Genomic DNA, 24,435 nt, shown 5'->3' on the forward strand with positions numbered 1-24,435 from the left:
AGACAGTTCTCGTAAATGCGTAACACCTCTGCAGCTTTTATTGTAACTGTTTAGAGAAAACTCATCTGACTGAAAAAAAAAAAAATCAACCACACAAAACAAAGAACAGGGTGATACGTGTGAGGGCAGGAAGTTATTTTCTTCATATAGACTGTAAACTTTGGGGATTGACTCCTTGCATCACAAAAGACGAGGTGGTGTGTTGTTATTCCTGTGTTATTCTATTTTATTGGAGATTGCAGAACAATAGTGCAGGAACTGCAGAGGATCACAGCTGGCTTAGTCACACAGATACACACACCAGCTAAATGCTCTAAAACAAGAAAGAAAACATGCCAATAGGTTATGTATTTATCCCCTGAGACTCTCCATGCAACCATATGTATTTCAGTCTTTCTAAAAAATACTGCTATTAAGTAACCAATGAAAAGAGTCAAAGTCAAACACAATCAGTGTTCAACTACAGCAACCCAACTCTCTTGTTGCCTATTTAGGACTTTCCCTGAAAGTGTTCTTTCATACAGGGTCTACTACCAGGGTGTGTATCACTCCCAAACAAGTGGTACCAAAAACATGCTTCTTTTCTTTGCAATGTCTTCTCAATGAAATAGTAGCAAATTGTGTCCCAATTTTTCTGAGCAGTTCCTGCAAAATCAGTCAATTTTTGCATTCATTCACAATAAGAACTGTGAAATTCTGTTGGGATTAATACTTTCTAAGAATTTGAAATGAATGTGTTGGCCAAATAATATCCAAGACCCTACTTCAAAAGGAGATAGGCAGCATTTATGGACAGAACAATAAAACTAGACTCAGCTTGCAGTCATTAGGTTCTCAGTGTTGCTCCTGCTCAATTCGAGGTCAAAATATTAACTGTCAAAAGATGACAGAATTTCTTGAATAACTCAAAATAAGCAAGCAGAACTAAAGTAATACTGACTAATACTGACTCACTTTGTTGGACCAGCTGAAGTACCCAGATGGTCTGAATTTAAGTACACAACAGACCTGAATACTGGAGCTCAGTCTCATTAGACTGGCCAGTAGCTGTGCAGGTAGATGAGCTGCTGAGATGATGGACTGTTTTCTGAACTCTCTGGTACTCAAGGTACTTGTGGGGCACTGCTAAAGCATCAGCTAAAGTAGAGGCATCAGTTGATTCTTTTTAGCAGCCTGTTACAGTCACAAAGAGCTCAATTTGGCATTAACAGACTGCCATAAGGTTATTCAAAATACAGAATGCCTTTAAATTTGATCTTGGACATCAGCGCACTTCTGTAAATGTTAACCAATGACTCATCTGCAATCATTAAGCTGTTCTTCCTCTCCACTGTCTGTTAAGGTAATAAATAATTTGATTTGTTTATGTCTATAAAATGTGTCCTTAGTATGTGTTGCACACTATCTTTAGCAGCGGTAACAATCTCTACATACCATATATATGGTACTTATGGTACACACACATATATATACACCAATCAGCCATAACATTATGACCACTGCTGGATGAAGTGAATAACATTGATCATCTTGTTATAACGCAATGTTTGGCTGAGGAACCTTTGGTCTTGACTTTCATTTGGATGTAACTTTGTCACATACCACCCACCTAAATATTGTCACAAACCAAGCACACACCTCTCCAGTGGCAACAACACTCCCCAACACTCCTCTCCTAGGAGGATAATGCTCCCACTACACCACAACTGCTCAGAAATGTCTCGAGGAACATGACAAAAAGCCCAAGGTGTTGACCCGGCCTCCAGACTCCTCCAGACTCCCCAGATCCCAATATATATACACACATATACATATACATATACATATACATATATATACACAGTGATCTGGCCACAGGTCTGGATCGCAATGATGTCCTGCAGGCATTTAAGGTCAAATTCATGCTGTCTAATTAGATATACAATATAAACAATGTAATGTTTCATTATAAAAAACACATAGCATTCATTGTAAACAACTAGATGGATCCAAACAGACAGAAGACAAGCTCAACCAGACATATCAGAAAACAGCCAAATAAGTAAAAAGAGCAGTCATTTTTTGCTTCATGCTATCATGACTTTGCCAGAATCACTCACTCCATTTCTGCGGGGAGTTGTGCTCTCACATCTGCGCCCCTCTCAGTCAGAAGCCAACAGAGAAAGAGAATCTCACAAACCTGCATGATCAAATTAATTCACATCGAACCAGGCTGCCTGTTTGTCTGCACACTTGGGCCCCAACCAGATAAGCTGATTATAACACAAAATATTACATGTTGTCCTATTTGTTCTGATCCAGTGTTATCCCGATGTCCCTGGTAATGCAAAATCACTGACCTATGAAAGGTCAAGGTAGACTAAGATGGATAATTACAAGGTATATACACTGATCCTTCAGATCCTAACTGGTGCAACCTTTGGCACAAATAGGGCTACACAAATAGGTCACTATTAATGTCCAATCATTTCACCTACACCTGTAATTTATGAAATCACTGAGGAGTCAAAGGGGCATGGGGACTCTCTTCCGCCCCCTGCATTACTTACTGTGCTTTATTATATCAAACAGCAATAACACTTGTGTGTAGATGCAGTTATGATCCACAGCGTTACAGCAGCAGACTCTGAACTATAGTCTCCACTAACCAGCACAGGCTCTGGTAGTACATCCCCTTTATTTGCCTCAGTTTAAAACTCAATTCAACAAAATGTAATGATAAACTCTTTAACGCTAATTCTACACTGGCTGTTGCTAATTTAACTGTCTTCCTGCCCCACGCAGTGAGAGCTCAGGCGGTTGTAGGCAAAGGGGCTGTCACCAGCTGAGGTGCCTTGTCTCCTGCTTTGATCATGTGCCAGAGTCACAGACATATGCTGCTCCATTCTGCAGGGAGGAGCTGTACTGGATGCGGGGAACATCTCTCCAATACCTCTTCATTCATTAACTACATTTCAACAGCTGGTGACCAATAAGTTTGCTCTCCAGATTGCAAAGCCAATATAATGAGTGCACCTTAACTTTTATCCTTTGTCAAAAGGGAAGTTGATGTTGGCAAAATATAGTTTGTACAATGCCGCTTTTTAAACAGTCAAAAGCTGGCATGGATGTTTTAATGCTCTAGACTGTCCTTGTTTAATTTAGGTAAAGATTAATCTGAACCTCAGCACCGGGCTTTGATGTCCCTCCCTCAGCTCAATCTTCAATGCTTGACAGGAACTGCTGTCAGCCTGGCCCCACAGAGGTGTCCATTAATGTCTCTTTAATGGCAGAGAAAGAGGAACATGGAGAGAAAGGTCATATGTTGCCTGGTGTAGAAGACCATCTACTTGTAAACGAGTTAGAAAGGCTAGCTCTCAGTGAGTTGATTATTATGTGGTGTCAGACTTGGCTTTTGGCCTCAGCAAAACTAGACAGCCTCTGATATGAGGTGTTTTCACATTAGGGTGTGGGTGAGGAGATCCTGTGTCCAGTAATGGGAGACAGGTGGTGCCCAGGAGGAGATAAAGAGTGAGGCTCTCACCCCACAGGAGTCTGGCACAATCGCAGCAGAAACAGACGCCTTTGCCTCCCATCTGGGGGACACTCTCTAACCATCACTGCCAATTTACAGGACACTCAATTACTGGTCATTACCTGAGCAGCGAACAGAGGACCTGCTGCCTACAGTAGCCAAGTGCCAAATCATACAAGTGGTCAGATTGCAAAACGAAATAATGCCAGCAGTGGATACACACTAATTTGATTCAGCTCTATCACTATCTTCGTGTTTGCAATGCAATCTGCACAGGAAGCATGGGGAAAACAGAACAGGCAAGAAGGTAAATAAAATAACCAGAGAAAATAACTGGATCAGACACACAAAGTAACAGTACCAGGGATTGCATATGTGTATGGTGGTATGTGAGAGCCCCATTTGAACATGGAGTTACTTTATTGTGATGTCAAGGAGATTTAAGAATTAACTGATCAATTGAACAATGTTATACATTCACACATTATAGTAGATTTATATTGACTAAACAAGACTAAGAGTTGTACTAAGTGTACTAAGAGTGTTCATATACTAACTTTTGCTTATTAGCCCTAAACACAAACTATAGGTGAGGATGATGGGAATGAAGAAATGATGGATAATGGAAAAAATTATGGGATCACCAAAGTTACTGTAGTTCATCCTGAGGGGGACATGAATATCTGAACCAAAGTTCATTGCAAATCTATCACTCAAAACCTCAGAAGTCAACCTCACGGTGTTGCTAGAGGAAAAGTTAGGTGATTAGGATTCATCCTCTGAGAACCATGAATGTCTATACAAAATTGTATGGCAATCAATCCAGTAGTTGTTGAGATATTTCAGTCTGGACTAAAATGGTGAACTGACTGACCAACAGATCAACGTTGGCTTACATATAATTGTGCTACTGAGCATGGCAAAAAATTGTTTGAATATGATATGCTCTGGGAATTTAGATAATGGAGTAAAACATACATGAAATGTATACCAAAATTTTCCTGTACACTCACAGACACTGTGGTCACACAGACATAGTAACTCAATAAATGAGGAGGTGCCCCTGCTGAGGCTCAATTGAAAAGAAATTACTTATTTTTACAGCAGAGAGCCTTGTAACTCCAGGGTAAATGAGGACTGCAAATCTGAAACTAATTTTGTTTCGGCCTACAGCTCCCCAGAAGCCACAGTGAAGTAAATTTTGTAATCAATGGACCTTTGCTGATAAACTAAATTCAGCAGGTATCATGATCTCATAGATGCCCCAGATACAACATCATCACAGGTGACGAGATGAGGTTTGTGTCAAACTGAATTGGAGTTAAAATTAATATGAAGCCTACTGTGCACAAATAATAGCAAAACAGAAAGTGAGTCGGTTACGTGGGATTGACAGAGTCCAGCATTAGCATATAAACAACAGTCTGGAGTAGATGGCTGCCGCTGCACAAGGCTCAATTGTCAATATGCTCGCTGGTCCTCATCCAGGGATCAGAGAAGGGCTGTCAGGACTTTGATTCCTGCACACAGGGGAGAGGATAAACAGCAGAAAAACAACACTCCAACCTGTCAATCATTGGACTCTCCATTTCTATCACAATAAACTCCAATCTGAGCATTCAGCAGGACAAAAAAGAACTCCAATTTAGCTTTTTGCTTTTGGAAAAATTGACTCAGGGGAGTCCAAAACAGACAAGTGGGTGCGAGACAGAGATAGGCCAGACTCAGTCTTATTGCCATAATAATAGTCGTAACGGGTTTTTCTGTTTTCCCAAGCCTAATTCACTCAACTGCACTAAATTTTTATAAGCAGCAACATTAATTACAAAAGTTATTATTCCTTTCTGTACTCAACAAACAGCAGACAAAAAAACAAATCCCAGGTCAATTTGGAGCAGTGTGAATGGCCACCAAAATGTCATGCTTCCTCCCACAAAAGGTGATAAGATATACCTGGAGACTGCCAGACAGAGTGGCTGACATGACATGACTTGGAGCAGTGTAGAAAATGTGTGTGTGCCAGCTAGCATGTGTGCATGCGTGCGTGTCTGTCTGTGTATTTCTCGGAAAGGACACTACTGTAGCACCATCAATTTCTGCTGCCTCCACTCAGCAGGGGTTGGGCGATGCTGGTTTGGAGGGAACTGAGCCAACATTACTACTGATCCAAGCAGTTTAGACTCACTGGAACTCATTACAGACCTCTTTCATAAGCCCTTATACAGTTAACACTGTTGATGTGTTTTAAAGGTCTGAACATAACAAGCAAGCACATTTTCACAGACATCATATCATCCTTTTGCATAGGTGCTGGCATACAGCAACAAATACGATGTGTAGTGTGTGATGGTTGCCTCATAAAATAAAAGCCATATTCTGCCCTTTGTGTAACACAGGACCACACTGATTATCTTTCCACTAAGAACATTTAAACAAATGTTGCACTGCTCTCAGCAGTTACCATGGCATTTGTGCTGGCAAGGCAAGGCAAAAGTTTTTCATTTGAAAGTGAAGAGATGCTGTTTTGCAAAAGATGCAAAAGAAATAATGTTTTACATCTACAGACAAGTTGATGCAGAACTCGAACATGTTGAAATTCTCATTCTCTTAACAGAATATAAAGCCACAGCAAAAGTGTTTCTGTGCAGTCTTAAATGGCACAGACTGAACTGTTGTCGATGGTTTTATCATGCAGATTGTCCCAATTTTTTCAACGCATTTTTCATGTGTTTAAGCGACAGAAATAATAACATAGACTCTGTGTGTATCTGTGTGTGTGTGTGTGTGTGTGTGTGTATGCATGAGAGTGTGAAAGAGAGCGGGAGAAGGTCAACACAGCGTGTCTGATATCCCAGTTCATTCAATTAAAACTCTGAACTACTTCAAATATCTGTCTGAGGCTCATTTACCACCTTCGTAGAGTCTCAGCGAAATGTTGATATCCAAGGTTCAGCTACTGTGAAATGTCAAAGCGGACATACTCTCATCACACTGAGTGGACTTGAATGGAACATAATGTGCTTTTAATTTGCAGAGCATAATTTGCCTGCAATGTCGCTCTTCAAATCCCACAGCAGAAAATTACACAGAACATGGTTTAGTTAGTACTTATTATTGTAACTAAACCATTATTTGTATAACTTAAAGGAATTGTCTATGAGGAATGAGCTTATTCACTTTCTTGCCAACAGTTAGATGAAAAAGTGGATGCCACTCTCATATCTGTCTATTAAATATGATGCTACAACCAACAATAACTGTGATTAGCACAAAGACTGAAAACAGGGAAGACAGCTGTCTTGACCACTTGTCATTTTTATACTTAAATTACTTAATACTTAAAGATACAATGTATTAATTAATGATGAATGTATCTTTTTTACTTTTGGACAGAGCCAGGCGCTGTTGGTTGTAGCCTACACTGCAGTCTGCACAAATAATAAATATAAAACCAGAGCCATCAGCCAGTTCAAATCATGTTTATGTGGTTCTCTCTGAGAAGGTATTTATCCTTTTCTTTGGTTGTTGTTGGTAGTTACATAATTTTAGTTCTAAGATCTTAAGCTGAGGCTCATCTGTTGCTGTCTTTACCAACAGTTTAATACTGCCTCATTAATTTACTGAAAATAAACACTGGTGTCTGGTTAAACTTTCAAGATCTTTTTAAGCTAAAAGATCATCCACAACTTCCAGTAGCAATGGTATAATGGATCAATAATTTAATATTCTAAAAGTGACTATTCTTCATAAAGGTACTTTTACTCACACATTTTTTATTTGTATAATCTACACCACCTCACTCATGTTACTCTAGTCAACATACAGTGTTTGTATGTGCATAGAGAACAATTTTAATTAGCTACACAGAATGCACTGATTCTTATATGCGTATTTTCTGTTCTCATGATCAATAGGAAAATCATCACATGCAGACACGCAATGAAATCTGCCTTGTTAACAGTGAATTTCAAGTTACAATATATTTTTCATGGGAAAATGATAATAATTTGCATGTCACACTTTATCATTATCGGTAGATGGTATATTATTCAAGGCACATTCAAAGCTCTGTTTAACCTGCCAAAAGCACTGTGCAATATGGTAGATCAAACAATTAGTGAAGTATTGCCGACTATGACCATTCAAAGGTCTGATCCCTCTGAAAATACAACCCTCTACTTTGCATTAAGATGAGGCAGAGGCACACAGGAAGTCCACTGACAACAAAGGACAGATCATCCTCTCTTCTTCCGCTGTCCCCCACTGACCTGCCTTCACACTCCAGTACACAGAGAGAACCACTCTGCATGCCAGCGGCAATCCACAGCTTTTACCAACTCACCAAAACACAGACTGCTGTAATTTGGTATGGGGGGGTAAAACAGAGAGGCACAGAGAGAGATGAAAACAGGAAAGAAAGGGAAGAAAGGGAGAGTGATTGGTAGCTGGCTACCATTCTGGCCCGGTGGCCCCTCGGCTGATGCACAGGGTTATGTAATGGGTCTGCATGCAGTGTGAAGCACAGCAAACAGGGCTTCAGCACATGTAGCTGAAGAGACCATTCAAGCCTTCTGGGGGAGGGAAGTTATTTCAGTGAACACATACATACACAGGATGAGACAGCCGTGTTTTGACACAGTGTGCTAAAAATAGCACATTCTTAGTAGAAAAAAACAGAGTGCCAGTCAAATCCAGACTGGCACAAGGGGGGAGAGATAAAACATTTCTTCCAAAGACAGTCCTGAGAGCTGAACTAGGGGGCATGGTAAATAAGAGGACAGAGACCCGCTGCAGGCCAAACCACTCCGAATCTGAAACCTCTCACATCTCACTGTTGACTGTGATCCCACCTGACACGTGTGAATTGCACAAGGCCACGCAGCCGCAATCACGTACAATAAACGAACTAAAGCAATTAAGAATCAGCACGAGCATCTTTGCAGATGTTATGTAATTCCCAGCCCGTGAGACCGTGTGTTAGGAAATGGCGGCAGACAGGCCTGTTGTGTTTTCTGCTGCACATATATGGCCATTAATCACGCTCGGTCTCTTTGCTCTTTTTCTATTTCCAGAGAAGTGGAATTCCTGAGGGCAGCGGACCTACGGCACTGGAGCACGTGCAGGCTGGACTTCAGCATCACTGCAAATGTCACACAATGTTAGCTTGCTTACTGGAGGGCAGCCCACGGTGAGGGGATCATGAGGACAACCTATAAATGGCACCTTTCCACCTCAACTCTTTATGGATGCAACATTTGCTGATGCTTTGATCTGACACTCACCACCCTCACTTAAAATAATGCCTCAAATTTGTGCTATTTGGGATTCAGGGTTTAACGTCACCTTTTTTTGAGGTATTAACTTTATCTGATGAATTTAAACGCACTCCTGAAGCCCCTTGGTTGCAGATAAGAGAATTGGTTGCCCAAATAAATGCAAAATGCACTCAAGGGTTTAGCAACACAGAAAACACCAGCTGCATTTCCACCCTACAGGGAACCATAGGGAATACTGATGAGTACAGGTATTTCTGTAAACAGACAGAGCAGGTAGAGCAGCACACATGAACAGGTATTGTGTGTATAAGAGCCACATAAAAGAGCACATCTCTCTCTCTCTCTCTCTCTCTCTCTGTCTCTGTCTCTGTCTCTCTCTCTCTCTCTCTCTCTCTCTCTCTCACCCCCCCCCTCGCTCTTGCTCTCTCTCTCTCTCGGGTGCATGAGAGGAGATTTCTGCAGGGTGTGTTGGAGTGTGAGTCATCATCAGTGCAGAGAGAGGAAAAGAGGGGAGAGGCATTCTTTAAGTCGAACACAGTGCTTATGGCAGCAATGCAGCAAGGAAATACCAAACACCCCGTCTCTTTAACAGGATTCAGATCTCCCACAATATCGAACAACAGCAGGTAAAGGACTCCCAGTTGGTAAACGTATATGCAATCTCTGTGTTGTGCAACAGCAGGTCAGCACAGCAGCTCCAGTGTAGTCTATTGAATGATCAGAGCCTCAGACACTGATGGGTTGGGCCAAAGCCTAGGCTAATGTTTGAATAATCGTTTTTCCATTGTGGTCATGTTACTGTAATGAAGATAGGCCTGTATACATCAATGTACGTAACAAGCTATGAAATGGTAGAGAACGTAGGATAAATGTAAAATACTCCTCAAAGCAAATTTAGGAAATAATCAGCAATAATTTTGACAATTGTTTTATTACTTAAGTCAGTTATTTAGTGAATCTCCAAATGCTCACTCTAGCATCTCCAAAATGAGGATTTGCTCATGTTGGAGCAGTTTTATGTTACTGTAAACTGAATATTTTTGGATACTGGACTATTGGCCAGACAAAAAAAGACATCTGAAGATGTCAATAATCAATAAACTTAATTTAAATTAATTTAAAAAAGAATCTTATTAATCAATAGTGAAAATAATTATTGCATCAAATCTGCACAAAATGCAAAACATTTATCATATAACATCAGGGCCAACAAAGTGTCATAATCCTGCTCCTTTACAGTTATGATCTGTCTAAATACAAGGTCTGCTGGAGGTGTGCCTTGTTTTGCCGTCAAGTGATCATGTTTTTTTCTCGAAATTTCCTGAAGGACTGCACTGGATGGAGGTGGAGCTATCTCACACCACTGGCAGAATTTCTCAAAGCCTTTATGTAAAAATTTCAACTGAATATGAGATTAAATGACTTGTTAAAGTCAACATTTCCTACGATATGCAGTTTCTACAAAAACGACTTAATTACCCAAATTACCCAAATTTGAAAGAGGAATCAATTAAATCAATGAAACATTAAATTCTACAAAGAATGATTATTTACGAACAAAATTGGGTCTTTTAAATGCAATAGCAGTAGGATTCCAGCAATCCTTTAGTTTGACTATAATGAATAATAATAATATAATTAATTGCTCTAAAAAGCAGGTAAGAAGACTGGCCCTGAGACAGGCTGGTTACAACATCATGGTTCACAGTTCAACCCACATGACTGAATGTTCCCCCGATCTCCTGAATTTTTTTCAGCCACTTTGCACAAAGGTTACTTTCACTGGCCTGGCCTTACCTTCTCCCACACAGCAACAGTGCAAGCCTTAAAGACTAGTTCCCTCATATCCAGACAGGCAGCAGGTAACAACTGGCAGGTTTTGGTCTCCACAAGTCTGTCCAGACCGTAGCAGAGATAGAGATAGACGAGAGATAGACAGACCTCTCTTCGCAGAATTCTGAAACCACAGCATAAGTCTGCAACCTGATCCTGACGTTCAGCTGAAGTCCATGCTGCTACCCAAGCCTGCTGATTAAATTACTGCATGCTGCCAGAGCTCCAGTTGCACAATAATACACCATCGCAGACTTTAACTGATAAGTCCTGTGTTTGACACAGTAAATTAATATGAACTCAAGGTCAGCTTAACAACTACATGTGATAAAGGACAGTCTGTTTTCAGCAAAGGTAAAAATGCTTCTTTTAACAATGTAAACAAGTATCCCAACCATTTTCTGGACGTTATCTTATTCTCTTAGGCAGTGCAACTTCAATATTCAGTCAAGTGTTAATTGTTGCCATACTTTATAAGAAGAATTTTCTAAGAGGCTCAGAGCAGACTCTACCTGCTGAGGAGACCCAGGTCCTTTGGAGTGCAGGGGGCACTCCTGAGGACTTTTTATGACACTGTTATGGCATCAGCCATCTTCTATGGAGATGACTGGAAGAGACTGGACAAGCTGATCAAGAAGGCCAGCGCTGTCCTGGGGTGCCCCCTAGACCCGGTGGAGGTGGTGGGAGAGAAGAGGATCATCCCTGATGGACAGTGAGTTCCACCCTATGCAGGACAGTCTGACAGCACTGAGCAGCTCCTTCAGCAATAGGCTGCCTCACCCAAAGTGTGTGAAGGAGAGGTATCGCAGGTCCTTCCTTCCTGCCGCTGTCAGACACTACAACCAGCACTGCTCCTAGTACACCACATACTCACATGGACCATTTCACTAGGTTCTGCGCTTTAATCCATCCTAACAAAACAGCTGTTTATCAGTCATTCACCGTGTGCAATACCATTTCAAAATGTGCAATATCTGTATTTTGTTCTGTCTCTATGTATGTAGTCCTGTGTATATTGCTCTTTTGTCCATAATTTTATTACATTGTCCTGTTTATACTGTTCTTATGTTTATATTTTTATATGCTTGCTTATATCTTGTCATACATATCTTGTGCCCTTTTTCAGGCTCTGATGCTGCTGCAACAATGTACATTTCCCCAATGTAGGACTAATAAAGGATTATCTTATCTTATCTTATCTTTTGTTCTGTAAGACCTATGTCAGACACGCTTTTAGTTGCAGAGTACATTCAGATGTAGCTCTGGGAGTGGGAGATTGGCTCCTTGTACCTGTTTTGCATTCGAATAAAATAAAAAAATAAAAAAGTAGAGTAGATGTTTTGGATGAATTTTGCTTTAATCAGCACAATCGCAGGACTTTCCCGAGCTGGTTCTCATTTCACGGGAAAGCTGTGTGATACCTTAGACTTCAACTGAAAAAAACAGAAAAGGAATGAGGAGGAAAGGGAGAGAGGGAGAGAGATGCAATCTAAGCAAATGACCCAGAAAACAACCTTTTTCTGGTGAACTCATTGGACAAAAAGTCATGTCAGCAGTGTGAGTCATCCCAAGTCGGCCTGTCCGGGCCACTTGCCCCACACACTCATCCCAAAGTACGTACTAAGAGCAAAACCTTGCAGAGGACAGCATCTCAAATGCAGCAAGAGGCAGGAGTCTGAATTTAACAGTCAACAACAAGCTCTGAGAAAAAAAAGCCTAACCACTGAACAAAACGCTCAGATGAACAAGCACTCCCAACTGAGACAAAGGGGCAATTCAAGGAAGCAAGAGAGGGTTATAGCAGCATACAGTAACAACACTCCAGACACAGACACAGCTCATCACAACTCTTCTGACACTGTGAGTGGCTGGCTTATCAGTCAGCTCCTCTGTCTGTACCAGAAACGCTGGCAGCCATCGTTGGCCTTTAATTCCACCCAGGCACCAATTTAATTAAGGGGCACTAGACTGAACACAATCACCACCTCCTGACAATTTACAATTTTAAAAAGATTTCAAAACAAAGCAGGTAATGCGCTCAACAAATGTGCATATTTATAAAATAAAAGAACAATTAATTATTAATAGTCATTACCTAAATCTCAGTGTAGATTTAGGTAATGGCTGTAGCACCAAACTTAAATGGATGGATAGGAGCATCATGGTGGTCCAGTGATTAAGACAAATACCATATAACCACAGGGGACCCCTGTCTCTTCCTGTTTTGTAGTCTCAACTGTCAATTGTCTAACACACTGCATGCCATCCACATCCAACTGTGTGGACCAAAGTGGTAGACCAACCAACCAACCAACATTTCCATTCATATAACCACACTGCTAGCATGGCTACAAATTTCACAAAAACAATTAGCACTTCAGGTTCAGGTTAAAGAATAAAATATGTCTTCTTTGTGTTTAGACGTGAACTGCGCCTTTAAACTGCTCTTTTACTTGACTGTGCAGCTTGGGGACTTCAATGACAGGCATTGTAATTAGCCACCACATAATGGGAATGACCTTATTAAGCTGCTGCTGGGTCACAGGCAGATTTAGGTTACCAAAACACATGTGCTACAAATTATTGTTTTATATCCAGCATCTTTCCATATTTTTCATATTCTTTAACTCAAATGGCACATGAGTCCACAAACACAGAGAAGTCAGATCTTTCTCTAGGAGAGCAAGTATCAATATTTATGCACTGGCTGAGTCCATAAATACCAGTGGCCAGTCCAAAAATCAATGCACGCCTGCTACATATTTTAATCTCCCTATGAAGGTGACATTACTCCAACATCGCCTGAGAGACAGAAGCACACACACACTCAGCTAAAGCAGCCAGCAGCTTTTGCATTCACGCCACCCTGACCCTGCCCCAGTTCAACTAATGTCACTGAACCACATACTGTATTAAAGAGCGTAAAAACAGAAAGAGCTCATTAGCAATAAATGGATTATAAAAGCCATCACATGGCAGATGCTGTAGCTGAGTCTGAAAAGGTTGTGTTTTCAGGGTTTAGCCCTGTGTAACTCATATACATTATAGATGAGGCAGAGGAGAAGGGGAGTGTTCAGTGGAGCACTATCAGTTACCAGAAGGCCAATCTAAATCTACCCCATCATGGCTTACCTCTATTTCAGGGCCACAGGGGTGACACAGCAACAAGCTCAGCCCTCCCTGCAGGCTGCTATAAACTTAGGCACAACTCTCTGGCCTCCACAGAGCTGCACTCAAAGAAAAAAATAATGATAAACTGACTGTGTTCTCATTTCTAAAACTGAAGGACTGCCAAAGTGATTCCTGCCATCACATGAATTTGTCACTTTGCTAACAGGGCTTATGAAAGTTAGATGAACATTTTACGATCTTGTTAAAACCAGTTACATTATTAAAAGGGCACATTCATCCTGTGAGGCGAGAAAGAGAGCCTGTAGCAGATTGAAATTTTAATAAGCCCAATGCAGTGGCTAGAGATTAAGAAACTTGGCAGAGATTTAGCTTGAAATCCTGAATATGGGCATGAGATGATTTAGCCTCATTGTATCATGCATGCACTCAAGCGGGTCAAAAGACAGGGGATTCTGCAAACCTGTGATAAACCCATTAACCGGCTTAACTTCAGACACTTCCCCCAGCATTTTAATCAGTTATATGAAGCAATGTTTCTACTGCTATTTTTAATGTTGTCTCTTTTAGTTCAGCATAATATGATGCTATCAGGGCAACATACTGTATATCTTTATTTTACAGATTTTATTTAATATTACTGTACCACCATATTGTTATCTCAAATCTGCAGTAATGGTGACTAGAGGATACCAAACCACTGCTGAATGAATGCAGGAGTGATGAGACTGGAGTGATGCTAATGCTCATGGCTATCATGACAGGCCAGACTGTAGATGAAGGTGGCTGGTGTCAGCAGGCTCAGAAACACCTGACCCTGGAGGAGACTGGAAAGGACTCTCTCCCTCTATGCACTCTCTCTGATATGGCTGTGATAAATGTTATCTCAGCATCATAAGTGTACTCTTATCTGGTGAGGTAAAGGCCCAACCACTGACATCATACACTGTCACTGTCATTGACATTATCACAATTTTCCTATATTACAAAATGCACATTTATGTTTATTACAGAGTTTTTTAATGCTAATTGCTGCACTTTATTTTTTATTTTTTTTACCCTTCTTGCCTTTTTTATATTATATTATATTTTTATCTTTTCTTTTTCTATTTTTGTTACTCTTGTTTCTTGCTGCTCTAACATGTAAATCTCCCACAAGTGGGATAAATAAAGTCTATCTTATCTCATACAGTGCTGTGTACATATGTGTGTTTGTGTGTGTGTGTGTTTGCCCTCGCCGGTGTGCATGCTGGCACCAGACACCCTGTGTGTTAAATCAAGCCATACATCCCGCCAGCTCGTTGCAGACCTGTTACAGCAGAGAGGCGATGGGCCTTGTTCCAATAGCAACACAGTCTTGCAGTTTACATTCAAGACTTGTATCTCAGTCAGGAAATAAGACAGTCAAAGCTTACAAATGATCATTTTTTCTCTGTACATTGATTGATGTTGAAGCAATTATATTCAATTATTAAAATCAAATTTATTAACCACAATTTTAAGTCATTTTATGTCATCTGAAGCTAAAAATACTAAATATTCACTGTTTCACTTTTTCTATTAAATAATGCAAGTTGAATTGGGTACTATTATCTATTTAAACTATTATCTGTTTATATCACAAAATATTTATAATCATATCTGTGTCCAGATTTTTAACTGGACAGGGCCTCCACCAAAAGTTAGAAATCACCTAGAGTGCTTCATTTTTTTTGGTTGTAATTTGTATTTTACTGCAATTTTATTCATTGCTCATTACTCAGTCATACTGCATGATTTAAAAAGTTCCACATAAAGTTAGTTTGAAGCGCTTTAGAGGTGGTCTCTAATGTCAGCTCATCATTTCCATATCCACTGTCAAGTCTACAAGGTGCAAGGCTTCAATATTGGATCATGAGGTAAAAAATAACACCTTTGGAACATCAGTCAAGCTTTATAATGCACTAGCTGATAAATCTCTTAAAAAGTCATTGAGAATAAACCTGACTGAAAGTCTCAATATTGAAATTCACTGCACCTCAGTGTTTTCATACATTTGGGCAAATTGCATTTTTCTGTTTATTATAGCTTATTATAGTTTGGGGGTTTTGACATCCTACAGACAAATAATAAGCAAAGCAAGGAAACACACTAAAAAATAGAAACCAATCTTACTGTAGATTCTCACACATTCTGCACAATGTTAGGCATGTAAACCATTTCCTTTACCTGTATTTGCTATCACAGTAGGGAGACTTGGGGTTGCTACCACAGTCATAAACAAACAAATCTGATTCAAGGAGAAACCTGGTTGATCCTGTGCGTCAGTAAGACAATGACTGATAACTTGTCAGTCCATTGGAGAAGCAGAAAGAGTTGCTGAGTGAATGGTGTGTAGCAAAAGCAGTGTGCGGTCCTGGGTCAGCCAGCAGCATCTGAGCGTTAATAAGGGGGGTAATTGAATTAGAGGAACAGTGGAGGCCTGTAGTGTGGGCGCCACACGGCTCTAATTTCATTACAAGTGATGTAAACATGAGGTTGGCCCCCAGCGCAGGGCCCTCCCCCAAAAATACCATGCTCACTTTTAGAAATAAATTACTTAACCACAAAACTGCATCTACACCTGTTTGTCTTATGTAACAGAAATTTCAACCTGAGTGTGTTAGTAAGAGTTGTAAGGTAACACTAACAAAGTAGTGAAGATTGATCAGGGGAAATTTTTCAGCATTATGTGGCACAAGAAAACCAAGAACACAGTGTTTGGGCAGCGTCAGCAGTTCATGGTGAAGGATTCAAAGTGTCATTAAATCTTGTGCAACATTGTGGTTCAGTGGTTAGCACTGTAGTCTCATAGTAAGAGGGAGACCAATTCAGCCCTTTCTGTGTGATGTTTATGTTTTCTGGGTATGAATAAAAATGAAGAAATGACAAATCTGGTATTGATGGTGGTGTAGGAGAGATTATATGAGACATTAAGTTGCCAACAGAGAATATTTTTAGTTCTAAAGAACATGATGGGACAGTGATTTTTGCAATCTCTGTGATGCATATTTATGAACAACACTCAAATGTGCCTTGGCCTGCTGATTCACTTGACCATCAAACTGAATGCAGCCCGAGTAAACCTGTAGGCCTGACTGTAGGCCTGCTCCCAGTCATGAATAGTTATGAGAGCAGGAGTTAGCCGAGGAGAAAGTGTTCACATCCTTAATAAGTTTTGCCTGTTGCCATCTCAGCTACGACAATGAGACTGATGTAAAGACGGAAACAATCTTTTGCAAAGATACTAAGAGAACTGCACTGCCTTACTCTTTACTAAAACATCACACATCACATTGGGCAGTAAATCGGTAAGTCTTCTCCACTTTAAACAGCACATCTGTTCATGCAACTCACATCTATCGAATGCTCAGTGCTGAAAAATGCTCAAACGCTCACTTCGATCAGTCTTTGATGGATGTGCGTGTTTTCTTCTTTTGACATCCTGGAATGCCTGCCAATTTACCTCAAAAGTTTACCCCTGCAGCACAGCAGGAAGAAAACATGGATGAGGACAGACTTGTCAGGTAGAAAAACATCTCACCTCGTTACAATCAGACTTTCAAGACAATTTAAAGCAAGCACATGAAACTTTTGAAAGAAGACATAACACAATCTCCCTCTTGCAAATAGCAAGTTGAATCCACTGGCAAAATTTGACAGTTTTTTGAATTCATTATCTGCAGGGGTTTTGCTGATACAACCTTGCTTGGTCTGGTATGACCACCAGCTTATACAGTCTAATGCTGGCTGATGTTTGCAAAGAGTGTGCTACTCTGTGTGCTACACACAACCATTATTAGAATAGTGTCACTTTTGCTTTTGCTTTTTAGAAAGAGGATTTGACAGTGAACGTGAGCTGTGTTTATGTTTTGCTGCTTCTGCTTTTGCACTCCTGAGACCAACTGCAAAAAGTCAGAAAACTGGCTCTTTGGATGCACTGATATGACAACAGATCAAATGAGCATATGTTATATCTAAATGTGACTTAAACATAAGACTTTAATTACATTCCTATTCCAAAAGTGTAGATGTATAATTTACAGGCGAGAAAGTGAATGCTTCTTTCATCTGTCACTTTCCTTGATCTCAAAAACTCCTGCGGTCCTAAACTAAAAAGTCCTAAACAGAGAAAAACATTATGTAAATGTCAGCTTCTGCAAAATAACAACTATAACTCAGTATTTGTGAAATTCCCTCTTTAGCACAAGTCTGCATGCCTAAAAGAGGACAAGCAACAAAGGTAAAAAAAAGAGCACAAAATCTCTAGGGCAAAGTTTAAAAAAAAGTGTCACTTCTATCAAGATTGCTCACAGGAAAACACACTCGCTGCGAAAGATGTAACAGCTACAGACAGCTGTATACACAAGGAGGATACCTTTACCAGGGTGCAGTTTGTTGATTGCATCTCCATCATAAGATAACAGAGCTGCAGGTTAATGGAGCTTGCTGAAGACACGCCTCATGCTCTGTCAGTTTTTCATTACCACTTCACTCACTTTTTGCGTAGGACTGTGCAGTATTGGTAATTACAGATGCTACGTCAGTCTTTCAGGATCCATAATCAGCTGTTTTTCCACTTGAGGGAACTAACAACACCACCTTCAACCCACCCACCTCCTCACCAATACCCGTGTTCCTCCCAGTCCATTTCTCTGTTGACTGAGTGGTGCAAAACACCAGCTTAATGACGTGATAGGATGCACATTGACTTCAAAACACTTGTTTCCCAGCAACCACCAAAGGTACGAGGGAAGAGCTTTTGTGCGACCAAACCTCAGTTCAAGGATGTTATAATTATCAGAAGATGCAGCGAATTAAGACTGAAAGAAGGTAACAACTACCAAGTAATACCAAAACTCTGTGTTTCACATTTAGCATTCTGTCCAGTAAATGTCACAAGCATATGCAGGCAAATACATGATTAAATGTCCTTTACACATAATTGTTGCAAGATTTTTAGGTGGTCTGACAAATTCATTTACAATCCAGCTTTTAAGAAACATACTATTATTCACCATAGTTGTGTTGAAAATGCTGCTACACATGACCGAAATGGCAGGCGAGCTCTTACGAAATGTTGACAAGGTAATTATCAAGTAGCCCAGTCACAAGCAGGCGGAGAGTTTAAAAATAGAGTTCACAACATCATCATTATGCAAAAAATTACAGTCAGTAGTGCTAACCTCGCGCCCCTATAGACTACAGCTGGTGGCCTTTAACACAAGGAAGCTACACTCTCAGTGTGTGAGACAAGAAGGGTTGAGGGTTGTGAAAGGTATGTGAGAATATCATGTGTGTTTGTGCAACTGTGTGTATCCAAACTAAAACCAGGAAACATGGAAAAAGAAAACTGATACAGACAACACCTTTGTTAGTGTTGTTAGTGTGTTATGTTACCATTACTGCCAATAAAATTCCTTCCCTCTTTATACCAGTAGGAAATATCAGTTACATTGACTGTTCTTTAACACATAGAAGCTGCTAATAACAAAGCTTCGGTTTATGGTTCAGCCAAAAGATGTCACCCATAACATCGCCCTCTGTGAAAACAACAGTCTGGTAAGTGATGAGGAGACACAGAAGAGAAAGCCAGCAGCCTCCCTCAAAACACACACACACACACACACACACACACACACACACCCTTTGTGCAAGCAACACACTGAGGTCTAATCGATGCAGCTCATTCATATTGAACCACAGACGTCAGGGGAAGCCGAGGGAATTACAAGCAGCCTCTGCTGTGAGATCGCAGCCTTGAGGAAGCCTGAGGAGGACGGAGCCAGCTTCACTCTGGAAACCTATTGTTTACTCTCCATGACATTTTCAACAGCATGGCTACTGGGTTCTTTTACTCCACAGGAAATGACACTGAACAGGTACAACAGTACTTAAACCACATTGTTTAAACAATATGCCATGTTTTGTGAATATTTAAACATAATTTTAACTGAGAAAATTAATCATCTGACCGCTGTAGATGGGTTGCTTAAGTGCTCTGTAGTAGCACCTATATACAAGAACACAGGAAACCAGAATTAGACACCAGCTAATAGCATTAACATATTTTTGAAAATAATAAACTTTTACCTCAAAACAACTGATGTATTATTTCATTTGCAATTGATGAAAATACTGAAACTGCTACATAGTGCCATTGATTTTACTGTATATATAGTTTTATCAAAATCTTCTACACAATCTCCGACATAAAACTAATGCTGCGAACTTAGTATCACTGACATTAAATAAAGTTACATGTCCTCTCAAGCCAATTTTTCATTAGGAAAATATGGATGGTTTAATGTCATTTAAAAGTATGCTAGGAGAGCCAAAGGAGCAGTCTGCCAACAACTTCCTCTGGGCTTGGTCTCCCCGGACATTGATGAAGTGAATGCACAGGCCTAAGTTAAGAGGCGTTGTCTCCTGAGCTTTCTCTGACATGGTCAGTGGTCATGAACTACTGAGAAAACTGCCACTTTGACCCCAATTAATCCCAATGATGATTCTACATGAACACAAGCAGAAGCAAACACAGCTCATTTCAAAATTAAACCAACAACTGGAGGAAAAATAACTCATGGTTCACAAGTTCACAATCCAAAGCAGGGAGAGGAACATGAAAGCCAGACAACTGCTGAAAGCAAATGCCTCCACATCAGTCTTCAGCTGCCCCTAATGGTCCATGCCAAGTCCAACATCCAACAAGCTCTTATCTCCCTCTCACATTCAGAACTCACCAGTAACTTCTGCTTTAGCCTTTGGTGGCTCAGAGTCTCTGGGTTGAGTCTCGGAGCACTGCTGTTGTCTTCTAGAAGACGAAAGCTGTCCAAATGCTGCACACTTGGGAGGTGGTGGGGCAAAACTTCATTTCTTAGCTGCAAGGGAGAAACAGATGAGAACACAAAAGCTCATTTAAAGCGTTTCATTTAAATTATTATAGTAATAATAATACTTTCCCACAGTGGTTAGTTACCACAATGACTGTTTTACAATTTGACTGTGCAGTTTTTGGCATTTTTTTTTCCAAATAAACCTTCACCAACTGCTGCTAAGTTCCACTGGTGATGAAATCTGCTAGCACTCTATCTGTAAGTGTGGGTGAGTGGCTGCTTAGAGCCAGCAGGTGGTCTGAGTGGAAAAACAGCTAACAGCTACACTCATGCAGTGCAAACAGAGTGTGTTTTCCCTTCATTGATCTTCACAGACTCAATTTGACAATAGAAGGAATAAAGTATCTACTGGACTACCTGCCCACCTGCTGCTTTGAGCACATGGTGAACACAGTGTTCAACTCAACTCTGACTGCATGGAAAATAAAGGCACTCCTGTGAAATTCTGTTTTTAAAAAAATCATACACAATAAAAACAGAAAAAAAAATGTTTGTATAATGGATTAGCTGTAAAAATAAATAAAGTGCCAATGGGTTGTGCTTGATAATCTGTGCATGTCACAAGACATCAACTGATTGGTATAATGGTAACTTAATTGTATTAACCCAGTCACCCAGATGTTTCACACAGCTCTGTTTGCTGACATTCCAAAATCTGCAAACAACCAAGCAACATGTTGACCCACTGTTTCAGTGAAAAATAACACTTAAGCACTCATTCACCCAGATACTTACAAACCCACACAAGTATAAGATGCCAACGAGGTAAAATAACATCCTCTCTCCATGTTCAACCACTTAGCCAGCAACGCTGATAGCACTACCTAAACTGCTTGTTATTGCCAAGCTAGTGGAGTTGGCTGGAAATAATAATGCCCCCTATTAAATTATTCATAGCTCCAGTCAGGTGGAACCAGATGCTGCTTTTGTGTCATAGAGGGAGAGCTGTAACTCGACTCGAGCATGGAGGGCCATCGCTACATGGAGGTAAAGACTTCATGGAACAAGTGTGGATGCTGCTGGGCTACAAACAGAACACAAGATGTCATGACACTCGCTTGGCTGTTTCCATGTGACATTTTCCTGCAAGTCTTCAGACAGAGGACGATAGTTCAGTAGGTTGGTCCATATGGGGGCGAAGCCTGAGGTGCTGCTTGCAGTTCACCCGCCCTGTGCTGGTGTCGCTTTGTACCCCACCCTGACATTTGTGGCCGTGGCCAGAAGATGACCTTTTTTGTCCATGCCATGCTTTAGTGCTGAATACTAATGCTATGGTGCTGTGTGCCCGCCACTCATGGGAACAAGCAGTGCTATTTTTAGCCACATGTCCCCAGCTGCACATCTCCAACCCGGGGCCAGTGGGCAATTAGTGTTTGTTTCTCATGGCAGGAGGCAGTGCCATAACCTCCCTAACGCAAACAGACATCTGGACACAGGCTGTCTCTGCCCTGCCCCATACCCCTGCTGCAAGGCACAACTCCTACAGCCATGAAGCCCCTCCATCCACCTCAACCTTCATAGGTGCTCAGAAGCTCTTCCCTCTAACATCTGCTGCCAACAAAGTGACTTATTATCCTCTTCATACAGTAATCCATCCATTAGACCATGACTCTGGTCTAAACACCTACTTGTTTAGAGTTTAGAAAACTACATGTACATGAAATTATTTGTGACTGAAACTGTTGAGAAGTAACATAAACTCTCAAAGTGTTTAGCCTGCTCAAACCGCGCACATAGCATCTGAGTGATCGGCATGTCAGAACAATAAGAGCTCATTATTTGTGATAATTGTCAGGGCCGAGGGTTAGCCTTCTGTTTTCATCCATATTAGAACAAATAGTCATGCAGGCATTTCTAATTAAGGCAAAATTAGATGCTGTTCATTATTCCACCATACAGCCATTTGCACAAACTCATGTTGGGCTGTTACCCTAGATTGTCAGCATCTCTACAATAATACAGTATATTATGATATATTTGGCTGAGCAGGTATAATGAGTTAGTTTGGGAGTCTGTATGTCATGATGGCCTCTTTAATTCATTTTAGTCAGGGCAAAGCTAATTCAATCCACCTTATTACAGTTTCTTCATGCAATTACCCTGTGCCCCTGTTCATTGATGGGCCAGCATGGAAGCAGCAGATTGGACAGCAAGCTTACCAACCCCACAGAGACCTATAACACAGAACAATGTAGTGTGCCCTATCATACAGTTAACAAAGATGAATCACTGCAAAAAAAAGGAATCATCATGCTGCAGCTTTCACTGCACAGCCCAGCCTTTTTTTCTAGTAAACTGCCATGAAATTCCACTTGATCAGGACATTAGAATCAATTACATCCCCACATAAACACAAAGCCTTAACTCTGGGGCACATTAGCATTCCATTAATCATCCTCAACATTAAAAGTGGTGTAGAAACAGCAAGTGTGCCTTGAACTGACTGGCACAGTGTGTCTGTAGTACTGCCTGCCAATAATATGTTATCAAAGAGTGTGCAATTAACCTACAACATGGTGGACAATACACCGAGTACAGTGTGTCCATATAAAGGACATGAACATTGGACATGGTGTTCAACAACCACAGCAGACATCAGCTCTTGTTGTCAGCTGTATCCTGATCAGATGAACCAGGAATGAAAACTGTCTGTATCGCCTTTTTTGGAAAAATACAATTTAGCCAGTCTGGGTTTGATTAATGTATGCAACATGTGACTGAACACAATTTTACTTTCTAAAGAAAATGTATGGTGTGGACAAAGCAGATAACGTAAGCATTAAGGCAGAAACAGAGATAGAGGCCGAGATTGAACCTGTGGAGATAAGCTTTTTTATTACAAAGCAAATCCTGACAAATAATCATCACTGCCTGTGGATTTTGGCAAGATCCACATAATCATCCCCAACCCCGCCCTTAGTCAGGATAGTCCACCTTTCAGAACAGATCCAAACAGCCCTCCACCTCACTGAGCTGCCCACAAACAACGACTTACTGAGAGTTCAGAGTCATTAAGCACAATCTCTTAAAATTATCCTTACTGTATGTTTTGGGTTTTACAAGTTTTATTAGTCAAGTTTGGCTAGTGTGAAGTAAAATTCTATTGATGCACAAGAGAGGTCTTGCCTCAGAGTCCCTTTTAAGCACTGAATTCCTTTAAAGAAAATCAAGGACCTGTCCATAAGCTGTGAAGATGTCACATTGACAAATGAGTATTGTGTCATATTTATTAAACTGGAGTAGAAAAAAATAGCATCATGCTATCAATGAAACACTAGAGCTAACTTCTGGGGGTTCATCTAATCTCATGCTGTTTACACCAGATCAGTGTTGTCCATCTGACTGAGTGGACAGCCCTGATCAACTCCAGGAACAATCAATTATGAATGCAGTCAGATCCCTGAGGTGATTACTGGCTACTCTCCTCTGACCTCCAGCGAAGTCAGCAACCAGTCCCTCCCAAACGTCTGAGCCCGACTACAGCAGTCAGTCAAACTGCAGATATGACAACAGCTGGCACAACATATCTACTTACATTACATTTGAGCTGCAGGAGCTATGGTGTAACATAAACATGTGCTGAATGTAAACATACACGTCCACATATTATGCAAAAATACAAACTGCAACACTCACACACTGATGCAAAGACACATGCAAGTAGATCCACATATGCAGATGAACATGTACACAAACACAATGACCATGTGTGTAGAGTGGATTTAGTCTGGAGGCTTATATAGCACAAAATGTCTACATTAATCTGCCT

The 24,435-nt window shown here is 40.6% G+C and overlaps 1 protein-coding gene across 3 annotated transcripts in view; it reads right to left on the reverse strand.

Annotated features, from left to right (window-relative positions):
• rimbp2b (RIMS binding protein 2b) overlaps window positions 1-24,435 on the reverse strand; it is a 79,890-nt gene that overhangs the window by 46,759 nt on the left and 8,696 nt on the right. For all 3 annotated transcript variants that reach the window (XM_051075111.1, XM_051075113.1, XM_051075112.1), the window contains exon 5: window positions 20,514-20,651. In XM_051075111.1, the coding sequence (XP_050931068.1) occupies window positions 20,514-20,651 (138 nt within the window). The remainder of the gene's footprint in view (window positions 1-20,513; window positions 20,652-24,435) is intronic.

Source organism: Lates calcarifer, linkage group LG13, assembly GCF_001640805.2.
Source record: "Lates calcarifer isolate ASB-BC8 linkage group LG13, TLL_Latcal_v3, whole genome shotgun sequence".
NCBI classification, from domain to species: domain Eukaryota; kingdom Metazoa; phylum Chordata; class Actinopteri; family Centropomidae; genus Lates; species Lates calcarifer.